Here is a 21,801-nt window from a genome sequence, read left to right as displayed (position 1 = left end):
ATATAAGTGGTCTTTCATGAAAGCGGTTCTGGGGGTGAGAACATCCTCGGGTTCTGCCCCGAACAGTCGTCTGCATGTAAACATGGCGGAGTGGACTTGGACCGGCGTGCTGTTTACTTGTCAAACCCCAGCATGTTCCCTCAAGTACAGTTAAAAACGATGCGCCTGCTAAAGGAGCCGAGCTGTCGTTAGGAAAATAAAAAAAAAAAAGCTATCGGCTACTGTGTGGTAGCTGCGCGCATGCGCAATCTTGAGCTTCGGAGCCGCAGGAAAGCAGCGCTGGTAAGCCAAATGTCAGTTTCCTAAATGTTGCCAACGCCTTTACTTTCACATTTATAACTGTTTTAAAACAGACGAGGTTACATTTCTCATTGTCTCTTTAAGGAAATAAGAACAGGCTCCGGTTTGTGTGTTGGCTTTTTTTTTATTTTCAAAATGTCCATTAGATACATCCTTTTTGTACGGCATGGATGTTATCAACCAGACGCGTTTCCGATCTTAGGCGGAGAAAATGTTTCCTAATTAATTATCGTTGATTTAAAATAATAAAACTAGGCGGCTGCATTTTTATTTTTTTGTTACTACGGCGTCCGGCATGCTTAAGGTTGTAAGGGGAAGATAATGTTCATTCATTAAAGATGCATCTGGAGGAATTGGTGGTAAGGTTATATATATTTTTTGATATATAATTGTGGGTTTCAAAGGACTTGATAGTTTGGTTTTAGCTTTTGGTTTTCAGATCCTCCGCCATTTTAACTGAAATGCTGTATTTTTGTGTATGTGTGTGTGTGGACTTGAAAGCTTGTGCGTAAATATTGGCGTGTCACCATTGTTGCCTTATTTCATTGGGTGTAATGGATGGCTGCTTGAAAGTCATACTGGCCGCGCAGCTATTTTGTAATTATATAAAACAGAATTCAGCGTTCTGCTTGCTATAATATAATTTATTTACATTTTTATTAATGCATCCTTTCTGGTTTCATCTGAAATATTTTGATAAATTAAGCTTCCGTTCAAAAAGAACCAGAGTCCAGAGATTATTGCATCAAATCTATCCCAATCTTTGGACAAAACTAGAAACCAGGCGATCCTTAGAAAGTAAACATTTTGTCAAATTTTGTCACAAAGTAGTGTGTAATGGTGAAGTTTAAGAAAAACGATACATGTTTTCCCAAATATGTTGCATTTATCAAACTGAAAAGTGTGGCGTGCGCTTGAATGCAGCCCCCTTTGCCCTAATACACCTGGATAAAATCCAGTGAACCTGACTGCAGAAGTCAGTGAGTTGAGTTCTATGCAGTTTAATTTGTTCTGTGAGGTCTCCTATAGTTTGATTGGTGAGCACAAACATCACCAAGAGAACCAAGGAACAAGGTTAATGGATCGGAGACAGGGTTGTGGAGAAGTTGAAAGCAGGGTTGGGTTATACAACAATATCCCAAGATTTGAACATGTTACAGAGCTCTGTTCAATCCACCGCCACTCATGGCTTGAAATTTAGAAAATTTTGAGAGGATTCCATCAAATCTGAATGATCTCAAGCTATTTTTCAAAGAATTGTCCAAAAAGGTGAGCCTAGATGTGCAAAGCTTGTAGAGTCACGCCTTAAAAGTCTTGCCGCTGTTTTTATACACAGCATCGTCTCAGGGGCAGAGGTGGGTAGTAACTGGTTACATTTACTTGGGTAACTTTGTGAACAAAATTTACTTTTTGGAGTTGTCTTAGTGCGCTGTACTTTTCAGTTTTACTTGAGTAATATTAATAAAAAGTATCACTACTCTTACTTGAGCAACATTGTTGTCCACTCTACCCATCATGAGTGACTTTGTTGGATAAAGAAATTACTTGCTTTAATCAAAGACGCACCAGAGAGACGGACCTACAGTTTATGTTAAAGTGAGACTTCCTGTTTCTGCACAAGCTTTATTGTTTTAATGTTATTTTCTATCTGCTGAACTCATTAAGCCATTTGGAGGTCAGGTGAACATACAGTGAACGGTAGATATTGACATTGGAAGTACTTTGCTCTGTTCTAACATGCTGTATATATACATTAACTGCTGTAAGTATTAATTTCATAAGTTTTATGTTGAAAATTATTCAGAAAAGTTTCTTCTTTGTATATTTTCTTCATTTTAGTCTCTAAAGTACCAGAATTTGCACAGAACTTTATAGTTTTGTCTGTTTGATTACATAATTTTAAAATAATAAATCAGATGTTTTGATTAGTTACACAGTACTTGAGTAGCCTTCCTAACAAATACTTTTTCATCCTTACTTGAGTACAATTTTTGGCTACTCGACTTCCACTTCTGCTCAAGGGGGACTGAAAACAAATGCCAACTACCCTTTTCTGAGTTTTAAATGAAGTAAATAAAGTTTCCCTTTCCCAATACACTTATGCGCTCCTTTGAGTCTCATTTCAGAAAACCCCAATAAAATAGATTTAAGTTTGTGGTTGTGACCATGTTACTGTGGAGGAAGCCCCAATCCCTCCATCCATCTCCTCTTCCTTCCTATCATCACTCGAGAACAACACACCAACATGAGGCAAAGACCTACTACCAACCGAGACGGGGCAATCTGCCCGTTTCCTGTCGATAACCATCACCTCGGACAAAGAGGAGCTGACTCTCCTCCCGGTTGCTTCACACTCAGCTGTGAACCGCTCCAATGCACGCTGGAGGTCATGGCCCGAAGAAGCCAACGGAACCACATCATCCGTAAAAAAGCCAAGATGAGATCCTGATGTTCCCAAACAAGACACCCTCCTCTACACGACTACGCCTCGAGATCCTGTCCATGAGCTCCGCAGACAGGATCTGTGACATGGGGCATTCCTGGTAGAGCGACCTGGGACTCTTGCTTTGGGCATACAATACCCACTCAGATGCTCCATACGCCCCCCCAGCACCCCCAGCATAATACCTCAGGGGACAAAAGTTGTACACCGTCTCCAGATCCACAAAACACATGTGGATCAGAGAAGCATACTCCCATGATCCCCTCAGCTACTCCACGAGGGCAAAGATCTGGTTCACTGTTCCACGGTGAGGACAAAAGCCACATTTCTCCTCCTGGACGTGAGGTTTGACTATAAGTCGGAATTTCCTTTCCAACACCTTGGAGTAAGCAGTGAGAAGATCGATCCAGGCTCTGCCATGGAGACCGAATTGAGGAGATCCTAAAAATGTAAAAATAAAAAGAAAGAAAGAAAATACAATGTTCTTCAATTTGAACGTAGCACTAAAGTCTCGTAAATGTAAGCAAAAGGTTATACAAGTACAAAAAAAGTGCACACATTTCTGAAGCAACTCTTTTTAGAGAAAATAATAATAAAAAAAGCATTGTCTCTGTAAACCACTTGGTCATTTATTTTTTTCTGTCTTGTCAGCGGCCCAGCACACGAAACAGGGACCCATCGACATGAGCGGCAAAACTAACATGGAGGCTCAATCCAAAGAACCCGATGGCACCCCGACTGAGCCACTGCCCTCCTCCGGTGGTGAGACCATCCTCATCTGTGACAGTGTTGCCAAGAAACCACGAGCCCAGCCCCACACCACCACCACCACCACAGCTCTCCTCCTGCAAGGTGAGCTCGGGTCTTCAGAACCGGGGTGATGTGCTCTACTTTCTTAGTCTTAGTGAGGACGCAGGCAGCAACGTTCTGGATCAGCTGCAGCTTTCTGATCCACTTTTTAGGCAGACCTGGGAAAACACTGTTGCAGTAATCAATTCGACTAAAAATAAACGCATGGATTAGTTTTTCCAGATCCTGCTGAGACATCAGTCCTTTAATCCTGGAAATATTCTTCAGGTGATTAGAAAGCCGACCTTGTAACTTGTCTTTAGATGCTTTTGGAGGTTCAGGTCTGAGTCCATCACTACACCCAGGTTTCGGGCCTGATCAGTGGTTTTTAGCTGAAGCGACTGAAGCTGTGTGCTAACTTTTGATCTTTCCTCTATTGGTCCAAAGATTATTACTTCAGTTTTGTTTTTATTCAGTTGAAGAAAAGTTTGGCACATCCATGCATTGATTTCTTCTAGGCATTTACTCAGTGCTTGAATTGGTTCATAGTCACCTGGTGACATGGTGATGTAGAGCTGTGTGTCGTCTGCATAGTTATGGTAGCTGATGTTGTTATTTTTTATTATCTGAGCTAGAGGGAGCATGTAGATATTGAAGAGGAGGGGACCCAGAATGGACCCTTGGGGAACCCCACATGTGATTTTTGTCATCTCTGACGTAAAGTTACCTACTGATACAAAAAATTCTCTGTCCTTTAAGTAGGATTTAAACCAGTCTAGAGCTGTACCAGAGAGGCCAACCCAGTTTTTCACACTGCAAAAACGGAACTTAAAATAAGTAAAATGTTCTTAAAATTAGTGTATTTGTCCTTGATTTGAGCAGGTAAATAAGATTATTTGCCAACGGAATAAGATTTTTGCACTTAAAATAGGAACAACTCATCTCCATCACCTTATTTCAAGTGCAGGATGTCTAATTATCTTATTTTGGGGGTCAAAATACTCATCCCATTGGCAAATAATCTTTTTTACCTGCTCAAATCAAGGACAAATACACTAACTTTAAGAACATTTTACTTATCATATTTTTAGACCCATTTTTGCAGTGCAGGCGTTCTAACAGAATGGAGTGATGGACAGTATCAAATGCTACACTGAGGTCCAACAGAACCAGCACCGTGGTTCTTCCACAGTCTATATTTATATGGATGTCATTAAACACCTTGATAAGGTGTTTATCAAGGTGATAAATTGATCAAACACAGTTTTTTCAATAATCTTACTGAAAAATGTAACTCCTTTTTCTGAATACATAATGTATTGACTAATGTCAGGATGGAAGGACCATTTCACCCAGTAAAAGAAAAAGTGTTTCTAAGCAGATTACCAACTATAGCTCTACGTGTTTGCAGTAAAAGAACCAATGCGTTTACAGGGATGAATGCACTGTTTCCTGCAGCTCCTCCTGGTCACCAAAAAGTGGAGCTGACTCAAGCCCTCGCCGTGGCAAACCCAGGTAAAGGCAGCCGACCAAATGAGATAACTGCCCCCACCCTGACAGCACAGGTCGGGGGGGCTTGTAGCATCGTCCATGTCCTGGAGTGGAAGGAGGGGATGGCCATTCTGCCCAGTAGCAACCTCAAGGTGAGATCCTGTTTCTCATCTAATGTTTTAAAATGTTGTGTGCAGATAAATGTAAGCAGCAGTGCACGTTTGCTCCTGAAAGATGTTTTAGGAAGTTGTTACATAACCACATGCAGAAATATTCTGTCGCTGTAACAGAAAGAGCCTGAATTATATGAGGTAAAGAGAACAGAGGCAGTTTTGCACGTTTTGTGACTGCTTCAGGGACTGAACGTCTGACTCATTTTCACAAATGAGTCCTTCTCTGTGTGTGTGTTGCAGTTCTGTGTGAGTGACGTAGGGACTCTGAGCACGCTGATAACCCCCGGGACCGCCACCGGCGGCCCCACTGACCCAGCAGCAGGGACCTCTGGAAGATCCATTGAGGCAGAACGCGCTCCAGACAAACCAGGTAGAGCCGCTGCGCCCAGGGTTGTAGAAACAACTGGAAACAAAGACAAAATACTACATTTTAATTAAACATATTCACTTTTTTAAACAAAACCATTAAAAAAAAAATTTGAATACTAAAGTGCCACATGCGCTGCTTGTGAGTTCTAGCCAGGATTAAAATTGGGATACGCTTTTTGGAGGGATGAAAACACAAAATATTTGACTACACTAGCAATATTGAAAGTGCAGAAAATATTAGACAGTATCTGGCACTATCTATGATGTTTGCATTAACACATTTTTTGTCTCACGCTGGCCTGTATAGTTCTGGTACCAATGGACATTACATACGCTTTTATCTCCCTGCTAAGACATAAAGCTTTGCAAAAGTTTTTTTTTACCCATTGAACTTGTTTTACATTTTATCAAAACAACAACAACAACAAAAATAGAAACAGTGTTGGCAACTTCTGTAATAGATCGATACTTAACGCTTGCCAACTGTGGAAGAGCTGCAGAGAGCCGCAGCTCAGGTGGACAATATGGTAACAGGACAACTACAAGCTGTGTGCACTCCTCTGTTCTCAGCTTTGTTTGAAGAGAAAGCCATTATTGAAAGATGGTGCCCTGGGACTAAAATGATACTTTTTGGCCTATATTTAAACAATATACACTATATTCATAAAAGTATTCAGTAATCCATCCAAATAATCTAAATCAGGTTTTCCAACCCGTTCCGTAAACTCCAGCAAGGTTCTGTGATAGGATGCCTCCTGTGCAGCACGTCTAGTCATGAAATGTCATTCCAGGTAAACAGTCCACACTCATCTGTCAGTGGTATCGTGACAAAGTGGAATCGACTGGTAATGACAGTAACTCAGCCACAAAGTGGTGGGCCTTGTTAGCTGATGGAGGGGGTGCAGCGGATGCTGAGGCGCATATGTGGGCATAGGTCACTGACTTTCAATATGGCGATCTAATGGAGGAGTCTGGCTTTAGCGATTACCAGGAGCACTTGTCTGACTGTACTGTGCCAAGTGTAGAGTGTGGTGGGGTGGCGATGTTTTCAGGAGGTGGGCTTGGTCTCTTGGTTCCAGTGAAAGGAACTCTGAACGCTTCAGATACCAAGAGATCTTGGGCTCTTCCATGCTCCCAACTTTGTGGGAACAGTTTGGTAGACGGCCTCTTCCTCTTCCATCATGACTGAGCCCCAGAACGCAAAGCAAGGTCCGTAAAGACGTGGATGAGAGAGTTTGGTGTGGATGACCTTGGCTGGGCCTGAAGAGTCCTGACCTCCACTGACCCAAACCCAACTCAAACGCTTTTGGGATGAATTAGAGTGGAGACTGAGAGCCAGGCCTTCTCGTCCCACATCAGTGTCTGGCCTCACAAATGCGCTTCTGGAAGAATGGTCAAGCGTGATCATAAACACACTCCAGAACCTTGTGGAAAGCCGTCCCAGAAGAACTGAAGCTGTGGATTGAGAATAGGACGTCCTTAAAGTTCATATGTGAGTCAAGGCATGTGAGCGAATACTTTTGGCAGTATAGTACGTATAGTGCCATTGTGCATATAGACTAAACTTATACTTTTTGGCCTACATGCAAACAATATATGTGGCAGAAAAACACTGTTGATTTCCACTGTTGGTTATAGTGATGGCAGCATGATGCTGTGGGGATGCTTTTCTTAAGCAAGGAAGTGACTCAGAGTTGATGAGAAGATGGAGATACGTAAAAAGAGGCTAATCCCGCAAGGAAAGCTGTTAGAAGTTGCAACGTGCAGAGGCAGAGATTCACTTTGCAGCCGTACAAACGTGTCTGCAGCTGCAAATGAAAGGTTTAGTTTAAAGCATGTTCGTGTGTTGGGATGGCTCGGTCAAAGTCCAAACCTTGATCTGATTTGAATTTGATGTTCACGGGCCCTCAAAGAAGCGCAAGAACAAATTTCCATCTTTAGATGTGTGACACTGGGAGATAGAGAGACACTTCCCCCAAAAGACTCAGATGTTTAACTGCAGGTAAAAGCAGTTCTGCAAAGCTCTGAGATCCAAGGCTTTTTTACGGAGACACGTGTGAGATTGTGCACCTTTTTTTACATGTTGACTGGTCTGCTGGATGCCAAGCTCAGCATCATTAACAACACTAGCAGACTGACTAATAAAACTGAAGAGATCTTGTACTACTTACTGTATATGCCTGATTTTATGTTTCAAGGGTTCTAGAGAGGGTTCTGGTTGGTTTCTGGTGTTTAACAGCAGAAGATGAGCTGCAGATGAGTTTTAGATGGATTTAGTTCTCTGAACCACACGGCACTGAATAGTTTAACTGCATAAGATGTGTTTCTGTAATGCTGAGTCTGCACGTTTGCCAGGGCTAAGCCCCAGAAGACCCCCGCTGCCCACATTAATGGATAGACATAGCAGAAATTGTTATATTAACACACTGCTACGTCCTGCACATGCGTAGTATTTTCTCCTTTCGATGATCCACCATGTGTGGACTGCATCAAGTGCAGATGAGCAACGATTACATCAGCTGAAGGAGAGCTCCTCTGGAGAAGTCAAGAGGCTGCAGCTGCTCGTCCACGGCACCATTCAGCGATAACAAGACGCCACAGCTTTTAGTAAACTAGCTGTGATTTCTGATTCTCCCCAGCACCAGAATTGTCTGTTCCTGTTGTCGCCGTGAGAGCCGCGGCTGTGGAGCCGGAACGGCTGGTGCCGGTCAAACCCGAGGTCCAGGTGGGGCCAGAGCAACAGAACCATGATCCCAGAGCACAGAGGAGCTACGTGGAGGAGCTCCGCAGGGACCCCGTCCTGGACAAGTATGCTTTGGTTTTCTCCTTTGGTTTTTGTTTTTATTACACATCCACAAACAAATTCAGCTCACTTTATTTCAATTTACTCCAATACAATCAATTAAATTCATTTCAATTCAATTAAATCTGTTTCAATTCAGTTAAAACATATTGCAAGTCAAATTCAGTTCAAATAGATCAAATTAATCTCTTTTCAGTTCAACTGAGTTCCTTTCAACTTAGTTAAGTTCACTTTGATTTGATCAAATCAAATCAAATTCAATTACCTCTGATTAGTCAAGCTGAGTTCGGTTCACTTAGCTCAAATACATTTCAGTTCAATACAATACAAAACAATTCATTCAAGTCAGTTTTAATTCTTTTTTTTGTTTTATTCCTGAAGGGAAATTAGATCTTCTTCATCACATTTGTCCTTTTGCTGTAGGAGGAGCATCAGTGTGGAGAAGGTACCTGCAGGTGGGAGGGTCTCCTCCCTCAACCCAGACCACATGAAACCCATGAGGAAGAGGAAGAGGAAGGAGTACCTGAGTCCGTCTGACGAAGATTCCGACATGGACGGCACGGTGGGACAGCAGTTCTGTTTCTCTTTAGTCATCTGTTAGTGTTGAGGTTGTGTAATTTGTGTAATTTTTCAACATATTTTCTAGGATGAGAAGATGGATTACTCTAAAGCTGATGGCCGGCACATCAGAGGAGGTTGTTGTTTTTCATGGATGCCCGTTCCATCACTTTCCCTCCTTTGCTCATCCATTTGCTAAAAAATGTATAAAATAGCATACCCAGAAACTACAAGATGATGTAATAATAAAATAATGCATTATATTTTCTTAACCCCACTGTTCTGCATGTTTTAGAGCCAACTCCTTTGCATTTTCTGACTTCTGTCTGTTTTATTACATCCACCATTTCTCATGCGATCTCTCTGTCTATAGCTCAAAGTTATTCTTCTAATATAAAGCTTCAGGGCTGTATTCCATATAGTAATAGCCTGATTTCTGTTATCATCTTGAGAAGGTGGGGACAGTAAGACTGAGGAATGGACCTGGGCTCAGTATCTGGAGGAAACCAAATCTGTTGCTGCTCCCAACAAACTCTTCCATCAGGTATTTTGACTTTTTTCTTTTTTAAACGTGCAACATAGACACAGTAAATCCTCAAAGACTGGGGAGGAAGTACCATGCACTTTCACATTTATGGCCTAAGCCAGTTTGCAATTCCTGTCCCTACTGAGGCTTTTGGCTACTTACGTAAAGAATATTATGAAAGACTTGAATCCAAATAAAACAAGATAAAAAAAAACAATAAAGTAAAATTGAATTAATATGGTGTTGATCTTTCATGACTGCATAGCTGGGCTTTGTTGGGAAACCGCTTCTGTTTTAATCTGAAATTAGTTTAGTTTTCGTACAGCAGGATCCTACAAACTTATAGATGGTACAGGTTGTACCAAAAGCCAACTCACAGTTCCCCCTAAATGTCCCAGGAGTTACTCAACCAACAGCTTCAATAGGAACAATGAATAATAAAATATTTAAAAAATCATTGAACCCTCAAGGAGCCCCATCATAAGCAGTTAAGCCCAAAATTATTCATACCCCTGGGACCTTAAGGTATAAAGTAAGCAACTAATTTGACCATAATCTTTATTCTGACTGGAAGTAATTTTAACGTTTTAAAGTCAGTGTTCAGACTTCAGTCTGATAGAAAACCTGCAGAGGGAGCTAAAAATGAGAGCGATCACAACAAGGCCTTCCAAAGTCAAAGACCTACAGCTCATCACCAAAGATACGTCGAAAAAGTACCAGTTGACGTAAATATGTAAATAAAGACAAGCGAGAAAATGAAAGCAGCACATTTCAATCAGACTATAACATCAAGACAGCGGAGCTTTGATTCGGTCAGTTCAGTGGTAGAGGGGGTTGTTAATCACTTTCAAAGCGAGGAGATGGCGTCACACGCAAACTTGGATGACCATTTAGTCTACTAAAATTATCATGCAATACACACACCTGTTTTTATGTAGATTTGTAAATTTCTCCATGTTTTATTCATGATTATTTAATATTTTTCTCATTATTTATTTATCCTCAATAAAATGACGTTACTAGAGCCGCACCCTGAACCTGTCGGGCAGCTGAAACTAATTAATTTCCCTCTATGGGGTGATAAACTTTATCCTATCTGCATATTAATAATTGCATGAGTGTTAAAAAAGTTTATGTGCTCATTTCCTCTGCTGTTTAGGTGGTGGATCCAGCAAAAATCTTTCTCTTTTTCCACCATTTACCCTGCTTAAGACGCTCTTAGGCTATATATATATATATATATAGATATATATATAGAACTAATTGGGACGTTTTAGATGAACTATGGTCAAACTTCACACACTATCTCTGTGTTGTTCTCCAATCTCTTGCTTACATAGCCAGCCGGCTGCTCATGTGCGTACGTACGTGCACGTAAACAGCCGCCCCCTAATTACCCATGAAACGCCACTGCCAGGCACAAAATGGCGGGGAGCACACCCGTCGGATCAAAACGTTCTCTTGCCAATAGCATTATAAAGTTATGAGTTACTTCTTCACTAGTCATGTTCCTCTGTAAGGTGATGCTGTTCTGCTGTGAATAGGCTCATACCAGCCCATGGGGGAGAAGGGGAAATGGGAGAGGCGTGACTTCATACAAGTCTTGTTTTGGTCTACAGACAAGCTCCACCTAGTGGTGAAGAATCGCTTATTGATCCTGATTGCTTAGATTATTCCCCCCGCTGGAATTAAACGTTTTTTTAAAAGGTTCTTTACAACAAGATAATGCTGCTGCTGCAGTATTTGTTTTATTTTATTTTTAGTCTTTTTATACATTTGGTGTTTGGTACACCAGCAAGCTAGTCTGCACCTGTAAATCCGTTACCTGTGCTGATGTGAGTAAATAGATTGTTGTCCCCATGTGTTCAGGCACAAAGAGTCCCCACGGTGAAGAACGGCTTCAAGCAGGGGATGAAGCTGGAAGGCATCGACCCGCAGCATCCGTCCATGTACTTCGTCCTCACCGTGGCTGAGGTGAACCAGACAGCCAATTACACAGTCTATGACTCTCAAAGGCCACTACGTTTACCGTCGATTAAGAGTTCATTCAGAGACTCTTCGGAGTGCATGGTCAGGTCAGGTGGCCTCCTCCAGCTTTCGTTGCTCTAATGAGTGATTTGTGCCGCACCCATGCAGGTGTGCGGTTACCGGCTGCGGCTCCACTTTGACGGTTACTCTGACTGTCACGACTTCTGGGTGAATGCCAACTCTCCCGATATCCACCCCGCAGGCTGGTGTGAGAGCACAGGACACAAGCTGCACACCCCCAAAGGTCAGAGGTCATGCCGTCTGTGAGCCATAGCAATCCACCAAACCAAAGAGCACATTCAGGGAATTTTCATGACCCGCAGTTGTGGTTTTTATTTTTTATTTTGACCAAGTAAATCTTTTGTACGACATATTTCCTTACCTTGCTTGTTATAAATTTTGCCTAATTTAAAGAAAAAAAAAATATATATTTTTAAACACTTTATTTTTGTATATAATTTGATGCAGTTCTCAATCAGTGGCCACATTGTGGTTCATTAGGATTTATGTTACAGATTAATATGACCTAGTGCAACTGTAAAGTGGAAGGAAAAAGAATACATGGTTTTAAAAACCCTTGTATTAAAAATGAAAAAAAACAACAACAACTGTATTTGTATTTGGTGCCCCTATAATCAACAACTACCTTTTACCGCAGCCACACCTGCAAGTCTTCGGCTACGACAGGTTTGCACATCTACAGGCGGATTCTTTTGCCCAGTTTCTTTGCAACACAGCTGAAGCTCGGTCAGGTTGAACTGAGAACGTCTCCGATTTTACAGTTTTAGTGAAGTCTGGACTTTGACTGTGCCATTCTAACACTAGACTATGCTTTGATTCAGCTCTGGTTGTATGTTTGGGGTCGTTGTCCTGCTGGAAGGTCTCAAATCTTTTGCAGCTTCTAACATTTTGTCATGGAGGCTTACCCTGTCTTTAGATTCATCTGTCTTCCTATAAACCGTGGCCCTGTTGAAGAAAAACAGCCCCACAGCGTGACGTTGCCACAACTGTTTTTCACTGTGGAAATGAGGGAGCATTAAGGCGAAGTGCATCATTAGGTTACATTTTATTATCAACAGTGTGTCATGATTTTGCCTTTTCTTGTGTTTTTGGGCTGATTGATCCTTCCCCAGTCCGTGCACCACTCTGCCACCATTATCAGCTTCACCTGCCACTGCCTAATGAACTCCAAGTCGGTCCACCTGTGACTCCAGCTACTTATACCTGCCTCACACAGCGACTCCCTGCCAGTACGGCTCTGCTCACCGCCTGCGTCTTGGCTGGATCTAGTGCTCACCCTGCCCTCTCTGGGGGGATTCATCAGCTGTTACTCTGGTCATCCCTCATCGTCGTCACCTGGTCTACATGTTTCAGTCATCTGCTGCCTTTACCAGCCAGTTCTGCCTGTCATCTCCACCCTCTACAATAAATCTTTCACAACACAACGCCGTGTCCGGTTTGAATATCGGGTTCCGCCATTACACTGTAGCTTTCTTCTTGCCAAACGTCTATGGGGACCATATGTGTGGCGTGCACTGCTAGTAGGAGAACTCTGCAGCACCCGCAGAGTTACAATGAGCCTCTTGGCTGCTTCTCTGGTCGGCGTTGCCCTCACCCAGCCTTTAACTTTAGGTGGGCATCCATGTCCTGGTGGGTTTGCAATTTTATTTTCATTTTCAGTTTGAACACTTTGGGATATTAACTGGCCTGTCTGCTGTCTTCCTTGGACGCCGTCTGTTCACTAATGTTTTCTAACAAACCTTAGAAGCTTTCACAGAGCGGCTGGATCTTTGCTCAATATTTGGCTCTTTCCAAAAATATAATTATTCACAATCAGCAAAAATTAAAGCTGGGAAAAAAAAGTTTTGCGGTTTAACTAGAGAAAAACAAAGCCAACAAAACAGTAAACCATCTGTACTGAATACACTTTAAAGTTGCTCAAAAAGAAATAAAATGCTTGTGTGTGAGCAATAGGAAAATACGTAGTTCTTGTCAGTTAAAAAAAATTTAACTTTTTAAAGTAATTGCTACAAAGAAACAATATACTATTTATAGAATAAGTGTAAAAAATGATATAAAAAGAAGGTTAATTATTTGTAAAGGGTTGAAAGCTAATGCGTTTGCTGTTTCCCCAAATGATAACTTGATAATGTTTTTTCCTGCAGGCTGTAAGGAGGAGGAGTTCACATGGACCAACTATCTGAGGATGACTAAAGCTCAAGTCGCTCCCAAAGAACTTTTTGCCAGTCCTGGGAGGGTAAGCGCCGCTCTATGGTATGATTCATGCTGACTGTACCAACGACAAACATGAGCTGAGAGATTTAGTGCTGGAAACTGGCAGCTACACATAAATGCTGTTATTATGGAGATTAATGAAGAGAAAATGGTGAAATTTGATATAGTTTTCCACAATCATGACGTGTTTTTTTTTCTATAGCTATAGAAAAACTGATTCCTTTCTGTTTGTTTTTACACTTTTGTTTAGATGGATGTGAAGTGTGGCTTCGAGACAGGAATGAAGCTGGAGGCCGTAGACCGGATGAATCCTTCGCTCATCTGCGTCGCAACCGTCACAGACTTGGTGGACGACCGCTTCCTGGTTCATTTCGACAACTGGGATGATACATATGACTACTGGTAGGCTCCTGGAGTTTCCTGGTCATTTTACGCCTTTGTCTTTTCAGCTTTCATCATTTTGCAACTTTTTAATTTAAAATGTTTTTTTGTGTGCCACTATTGGCCTTTATTTACAAAAACCACAGGTAGTGGGCAAAGAGAGAAGGGGAAGACATGTAGCAAAAGGTCCAAAGGTCAGGAATCGACCCTGGGCGGCTACGTCTAGGTCTAATAGTATAATATAACATAGTATATATAGTATAACATATAATCTTATATGAGTCGTCTGCTCTACCACTACACCACACGTCCACCTATATATGACATTTATTTTTAATTTTGGTTCTCCGGACACTTCTGGGAAGGTTACCCGCTGTTCCTTATGTTATGAAATGCAGTTCTCAATTTTAAAATTGCATTTTGTATTTACTCAGGTTATGTTAGCCTGATATTAAAGCCTTTTAATGAGCTGATAGTGTGAGAGCGTGACAAAAAAAGCCCAAAACAGAATTAATCTGTAAAGAGGAAAATACTTTTTCACAGTGCTGCACACGACTCCAAAAAATAATAAGCTGGACGTCACTTAGAGTTAATCTGTCATAAGAGTTAACGGAACCCAAACAAGGATTAAAACTAAAATCAATTGAAATAGAAAAGAAAAACTCTAAGATGATTTCATACTATTAAACTGAGTTTGAGATTTGATCATTTTATCACTTTTATCTCAATTATTCACAGAAATCCAACAAAAGAATAAGCAAATACACAATACTTTAGGTATATGCATAAGAAATGCTTTATTTATAGATATTAAATCGAATTGTAATTGCTCTAGGGTGAGAGAAGATGCTCCTTAGCCTCATCCGCTGCTGGTTGTTAGTTAGGAAGCTAACTTTCCATTGGCAGGTGAGGTGGGGTTTGGGAGGGGGCAAACCTGCAATGCATAGGTATGAATAGGGCAACATATTGGTGAAGGAGTTGCTCTTTCATCCTATCAGCAATATCTTGATAACCACGTAGAATGCCAGAATTAATAAATCTTTTGTTTGACATTTCCAGTCCATTCATAAAAAAGTCTAGTTCTACTTTCTTGAACGGCCACTGCAGTTACTGAGTCAGGCTTCACTTCTGTCCCCGCAAATGTTCTTCAATCTAAGCTCCAAGGAGTTTTGTTTCTCCCGCGCTCAGCTTGTTCTGGTGTTAACCTGTGCAGGTGTGACGCCAGCAGCCCGTATATTCATCCTGTTGGTTGGTGCCAGGAGAGGAACCTTCCGCTAACACCACCCCAAGGTGACCAGCACACCATTACAGATGACATGTGTGGGGATTTGACGCTGTATAGATAAAATGTAATTCAATTATTACCAGTAATTAATAATTAACTGTTCTCATGGTGCAGATAGATCACAGACGCCTAAAGCAACCGCCTTTAGCTTTCCGTCATGTCCGTGCATTTATGCTGATCACGTTTTGCTTTTGTAAATTAGACATTTGGTCTGATTCATGTAAGTGTAAAGGAACATTCTTCTTACGTTTAGACAAAAAAAAGAAAAAAAAAAGAAAAGATATTTGCCCTGTATGTTTTAAGAAGCTGTAATTAGAAAAGAAACATCACACATTGCTGATATGATTTTTGGAAAGATACTACACGAAAAAAAAAATATAGGTAGGGAGTGAAAAGTACATATTCATACCTTTTAAAAGGTGCTTTTTTTATTTATATATATTTTTTGCTGCACTAGATTATCCTGACCCCGGGCAGTTTTCCTGGTCTCGGTACCTGGAGGAGACCGGTTCTAAGGCTGTGGCGGCGGATGCCTTTAAAGTGGTGAGAATATAAAAAAAGCTGTTTTTCTGCACAGCTGACGTAGATTGTGCTGGACCTGTTTGCTATAAGTCGGTTTTTGCAACATCCTCTGCTCGGTCTGCAGAGGCCTCCTCACAGCTTCCAGCCTCAGATGAAACTGGAGGCCGTGGACAAGAGAAGTCCTGGTCTGATCAGAGTGGCCACAGTGGAAGAAGTAGAGACCAACCGCATTAAGGTACTAATCTTTATTTTAGTAGTGCTCCTATGTGATTTGATATACACCCACGGCTGCCTTTAAATTGGCTCAGTTCTCTGGACTACACTGCTGTTTGTTTTTTCTTTTGCCAGGTGCATTATGATGGTTGGAGTCACGTCTACGATGAGTGGATGGACTCCGATCACCCAGACATCCACCCAGCAGGCTGGTGCGAAGCGACAGGTCACCCCCTGAAAGTTCCTCCTCGGGATGCTAAAAGTCACCAACCACATGGTAACAACAGGAACTCATGACTGCGTCTTGCTTTGAAAGATGCAACTTAGAAAACGTGTTTTTATCATTTGCAGATACCCTAAGCTTCCATACACAATACCACATCCTTCCAGATTTCTTCTCTTTTCATTTTCTGTAACTCTTAATTGTTTCAGGTCATCAACAAAATAAATAAGAAAATAGGCAAAGATAATCCACAAAAAGGTTTCAAATAATGTCCTTTATATCATTTGTTAAGTAAAAGGGCTATCCAAACAACCCTGGCTCTACCTTCCCTCCGTGTTAAATCATGACATAACTGTGACAAACCACATTTATTTGTTTAGTTTCCCAGGCCAGATTACTGTAAAATAAACATATAATTTAAATATAATCTGTCTGACAAGAGGAATTAGGCTACAACATCTCAAAAGCAACACATAATGCCTCAGTTATACACGAGAAACAAGACCATTCAGATTTTTCTGTTTGGAAAGAGTTACAAAGCCATTTCTAAGGCTTCCAGGCTCCAGTGAACTACAGCAAGAGCTGAAACAGTCAGGAACATTCCCAGGAATGACCGGCTGACTAAAAAATACTCCAAGACCACATCAACGACTCATCCAAGAGGGAAAAGAACCCAGAGAAATGTCTAGAGCTCTCCAGGCCTCAGTTAAGATCCATGATTCAACTATAAGAGGGACTGAGCATCAATGGCGACGGGGAGATTTCCAAGGGGAAAAGCACTACTGATCAACCAAAAACATAAAAGTCCATCTCCAATTTACCCAAAATAAAACTCTTAATAATTCCCAAAAGTTCGGGGGGGTGGGGGGGATGTTTTGGGCTAATGAGGCAAAAGTGGAACTTTCTGGAAGGTGTGCACCTCGATACCTCCTAGGTTAAACTAACATTTTAGATAAAGAACATTTTAACTTTGCTGTTTAAGGACCTGGACGATTAGCTGCAACTGAATTATGAATTCAGCTCTCCAGCAGAAAATCCTAAAGGAGAATGTCCAGCCATCAGTTGATGGCCTTAAGCTCAGGTGATGTTTAGTTATGCAGCAGGACAGTGATTCAAACAACACGAGCAAGTGCAGCTCTGCAACACAAAAAAACAAAAAGGTTTTTAGGTGACCTATTCAAAGCCTGGAGATAAATTCGACTGAGACGCAGTACTGTGACCTCAAAAAGGCCATTTAATCTCCAGAGTCCTCCAATGTTGCTGAATTAAACCAGTTCTCCAAAGCGGAGAGGGCAAAATATTCCTCCACATAGATGTAAAAGACTGATTATTAGTTATCATAAATACTTGATGGCAGCTGTTGCTGCAAAGGGTGCTCCAACCAGTTAGCAGGTTTAGGGAACAAATCCTTTTCCAAAAAGAGCCAGGTTGGTTTAGATAGCTCTTCTCCCCCTTATAGATGAAACCATCTTCTGTTTTACTCAGGTTATTTTTTTCTGATATCAAAAATGATGATCTGAAACATTTTAGTCTAAAAAAAAAAGAAAAAAAGAAGGGTAAAGACAGAGGAAATCTGTAACAGGGCCAATATTTTTTTTTTTCCAGCACCGTGTTCCATTCAGGATTTAGGGTAACAACCTCTTTTTATTTTTCTCTGGTCATGTCACCATTATTCACCATTTTATTTGGTAAACATTTAGGTGTGAGAGAGCCTCCTGCTCTGGGCCAGAACACCTACCCTGCCACGGTTCCCTGCAAACCCATCAGCCACCCCAGAACCAACAAGTACAGTTTTCACAACAGGTCAGCACTGAGCTAACCGGCTCATTTATCCACAGTAACAAAACTGGATTTAAACCATTTTCTGCTCCGTATGCTTTACACTGAAACTTAGTTTTGTGGTGTTAAGAAGGAAGATGCAAACACAAAATGTGGAGCAAAGAGGAACATCCGAAAAATAAAATTTGAATAAAAAGGAAAATGGAGTCAAAAGTGTGTTTGTAAAAGTAAATGTTAAAGGGTAAAAAAAAAAGTTTTAGAGACCTTTGTACAGAGGAAATTAATATTCTAAACAAAACAGTTTATTCCTCTGTAGAGACTAAATGTACAAGAAGCTTTTTGAGGCGTAATCAAAGCAAAGTCTGCCGTGAGCTGATGATTTTACTTAATTTCTTAACGATTAAAATTGAAACATAAATATTTTTATGTTACACACTGGAGTCATTTTTTTCTATTCTAAGAACTTGGAGATATATTTGAATATATTTGAATGCATTCAACATCTAACATTCAGACTATCTAGATGCTGAAAATGATATTAAAAATATAAAACCTGGTAAAATGTGCACATATCCCTGAACTGCTCTGAATGTGGATTTTCATCTGGCGCTCTGTCTTTGAAAACAGGAAGTGTCCAACTCCAGGTTGTGATGGTTCAGGTCATGTGACCGGTCGCTTCACGGCACATCACTGCATATCTGGCTGTCCGCTGGCGGAGCGCAATCAGGGCCGGCTGAAGGCCGACCTGTCCGACTCCGAGTGCAAGAGAAATCTCTTCTTCGGCCAGAGGACTAAGAAAACCCATTACCGTGGCAGGTAAAAACCAATGGCTGCACATACACGTAGCTCTAATGGCAGCAAGATTCCTTTTGTTTCACATACAAATATTTTCCTGTTTTTTTTAAAGGATTGGCCGTCCGCCCAAATACAGAAAGAACCAGCAGAGGGACTACCAGAGTAAGGTTTTGTCTGTTTTCATTTTTAAACATAATCTGCATAGCATTTATCTAATTATTTAAGGTAAGGGGAAACAAAATAAGGCTGTATTGTGGAAGAGGTCTGGGCTATTGAAAAAAAAAAGAACAAGATCGTTTCTCTGTGGTCCAAAGTTCTCTTTTCGGATGGAAGTAAAGTTTGCATTTTGTTTGGAAATCAAAACTGTCTGAACTTTTTTCTGTGGAGCCCATTTCCATCCCTGTGCTGTGTTTTAATCCCCAGCCAGTTTAGTGTTTTTTTTTTTTTATGTGCCCCTTGTCTGCAGACATGTCCTCAGAGGGAGTGTATCCATCCCTGTTCATGTCGGCTCTGAGCGGTCAGTCAGACCGGACTCTGTCTCTCTGCTGGGAGCAGCACTGTAAGCTGCTGCCTGGAGTTCAGGGCATCCACGCCAGCCAGGTGGCGACATGGAGCGTTGATGAGGTCGGCACATGACGCAACGTAATCTTCCTGTTCGTTTGTTCACCATTGTCTTCGTTTTTGATGGTTTCGCGTGTCATTTGTCGGATCCTCAGGTCTTCAGGTTCGTCCAGAATTTGACTGGCTGTGAAGAACAGGCTCGTCTCTTTAAAGAGGAGGTATGACCACCACATGATGATAATGTGCAACAACTGGGCCTTTCCTACAAAGTCAATTTTGCAGCTTTTAGAATATATATATATATATATATATATATATATATATATATATATATATATATATATATATATATATATATATATATATATATATATATATATATATATATATAATTTGTCTTTGTAAGTGGACCGGAGTATCTTTGTAATCAAGCGATGACCATAAGTCATAATGCAATGCTTACTACTTGAAACAACAAAATAATCAAACGATTCAAACTGTTTCACTTTCTTGGTTTAGAAAAACTCAGTCGACACGTGTTCAGCAGAGACTCTGACGGCCTCTTGAGTGAAAACAATAACCATCTCTTTTAAATGGGAGCTGCAGATTCTTTATGACCTTGAGGAAAAAATGGTTACAAAATCACATATTTGAGGGTTACTTAGACACCAATCCCTGTTGTTGGCACACAAAAACCCACCAAACCCTGTCCTTGACTCTTGACTTGTTCCCTGTGTTTCTGGCAGATGATTGATGGGGAAGCTTTGCTGCTGCTCACCCAGACCGACATTGTGAAAATCATGAGCATCAAGCTGGGGCCCGCCCTCAAGATCTCCAACGCCATCCTCATGTTCAAAACCACAGACGAGGGACTCAAGTGATATCACCTCCGCTCACTAGAGTGAGGTGTCAGTCATTGTGTGCCAAATCCATTCTGTAGCAGGGTAACGAAGAAACCCTGAAGACGTTTATTTTCCATGTGTTTGGTGTCTTGTGCCCATCAGAGAGAGGGATGGGAAAGGGGAAGGCGGGACTGGATCGGGGGAGAAATAAAGCTGTGGAGAAGAGGACGCTGGGCTAGAAACCGGTGATCGTTTTTACAACTAATCGAGGAATCTTGTTTGAAAATTGGTGAAAGAAAGGTAGTTTTGCTAAATTTCTTTGATTGGCCAAACATTAAGAAATCTGCATCATGTCGGGGTTGCCTGTGGTGTGTTGGACTAAAATTTGAAGTATGCACTCCATCTTAAGCTAAACGTTGGTTTTATGTTGGTGTTAAGGTGACAGTATCGTCAAACTAGCTCTATAAAAACTTCCTGACAGGAAATTGCTGCTTGCAAGCTGTAAGAGTGGTCCAATACAATATCCCTGGGTTTAGTGGAAAGTATAGTAGAAAGGTTAAAGTAAATAGTTAGATTATTCATATAAACTGAAAGAAAGAAAACTGAAAAAGATAAGAGATGAGAGGAGTGGACAGTCTAAAACGGGAAGAAGTAAAACGGAAGTGTTGATTGCAGTAAACGAGGCCGGACAGTGAGGCCTCTGTGAGCCTTACATTTTGTGCAATAATAAATTCGAATGGGTGCTATCTGCTCAGAAACAGCTCCCTAACTGTTGCTCTCCAACTATGAAATTAAAAATAAGCTACTTTCCTCAGTCTGTTGGAGGCTTCACGCACAGTAAAAACAAAGTATCCTTATAATCAAGAGTGTCAGTTGTTTGTACTTCAAATGTATTCTTGCTGCACAATTTAAATTTAAAAATCAGACTTGTTCCCAGCTCTCCAGTGAGAGTAAAAAAAAAAAAAAAAAAAAAAAAACAGCACACGGGTTGACTTTTATCTCTACTTGAAAAACCAATCAGAACATATTTTTTCCTAATGGAAAAAAGTAGTGTTCTAGCACAATTGTGAAATCTGGTTGTATTTCACAGTATATTAGTACCATAAGACGTCACTAGAGAGTGCAAAAATCCACATTTAGCACTATAAACATATGTTTGGTATCTTAACAAGTTTACTTGTGGTTGGCACTCCATTTAGAGTGTGCATACGTTTACATTTTTGTGCCAGGGGTTGGTTGAAATGCTGTATGAAGTTGAAATTGTGTGAAAAGAGATTTATGTTTAAAGGGCTTTTGGAATAATTGCTCATTGTTTGTCTCTCTGGTGGGATTTCTTTGTGTATTTCTGTATGAGCGTGCGTGCGAGTGCAAAGGAAGATAATTTTGAGTCACAAATGCCATTCAATACATTCAAAAATAATAAACATCCAAACCTAACCTAACTTGTCTGATTATTGCCCCGTTTCCTTATCTTATTTTAGGGTT

The 21,801-nt window shown here is 40.9% G+C and overlaps 1 protein-coding gene across 4 annotated transcripts; it reads left to right on the top strand.

The window, feature by feature from the left end:
- The first annotated feature begins 26 nt into the window (after positions 1 to 26).
- Positions 27 to 21,253, top strand: LOC105936399 (L3MBTL histone methyl-lysine binding protein 1). Of its 4 annotated transcripts, none has more exons than XM_012877237.3 (22): positions 27 to 282; positions 3,395 to 3,595; positions 4,991 to 5,175; positions 5,437 to 5,566; positions 8,205 to 8,373; positions 8,792 to 8,930; positions 9,015 to 9,063; positions 9,382 to 9,470; positions 11,322 to 11,426; positions 11,589 to 11,724; positions 13,646 to 13,737; positions 13,966 to 14,117; positions 15,310 to 15,386; positions 15,839 to 15,924; positions 16,028 to 16,138; positions 16,252 to 16,393; positions 18,040 to 18,142; positions 18,746 to 18,934; positions 19,026 to 19,075; positions 19,380 to 19,537; positions 19,630 to 19,692; positions 20,221 to 21,253. In XM_012877237.3, exons 2-22 carry the CDS (start codon positions 3,427 to 3,429, stop codon positions 20,353 to 20,355), a joined length of 2,529 nt encoding a protein of 842 aa, XP_012732691.2. In that variant the 5' UTR covers positions 27 to 282; positions 3,395 to 3,426; the 3' UTR covers positions 20,356 to 21,253. The 4 variants fall into 4 exon arrangements, with proteins under 4 accessions (XP_012732691.2, XP_012732689.2, XP_012732690.2 ...); XM_012877235.3 differs by having other exon boundaries at positions 4,967 to 5,175; XM_012877236.3 differs by having other exon boundaries at positions 243 to 293; positions 4,967 to 5,175.
- The last annotated feature ends 548 nt before the right edge of the window (positions 21,254 to 21,801 follow it).

The sequence above is a fragment of the Fundulus heteroclitus genome, chromosome 1 (assembly GCF_011125445.2).
Source record: "Fundulus heteroclitus isolate FHET01 chromosome 1, MU-UCD_Fhet_4.1, whole genome shotgun sequence".
Taxonomy (NCBI): Eukaryota; Metazoa; Chordata; class Actinopteri; order Cyprinodontiformes; family Fundulidae; genus Fundulus; species Fundulus heteroclitus.
This window is presented reverse-complemented; position numbering and strand designations above follow the sequence as displayed.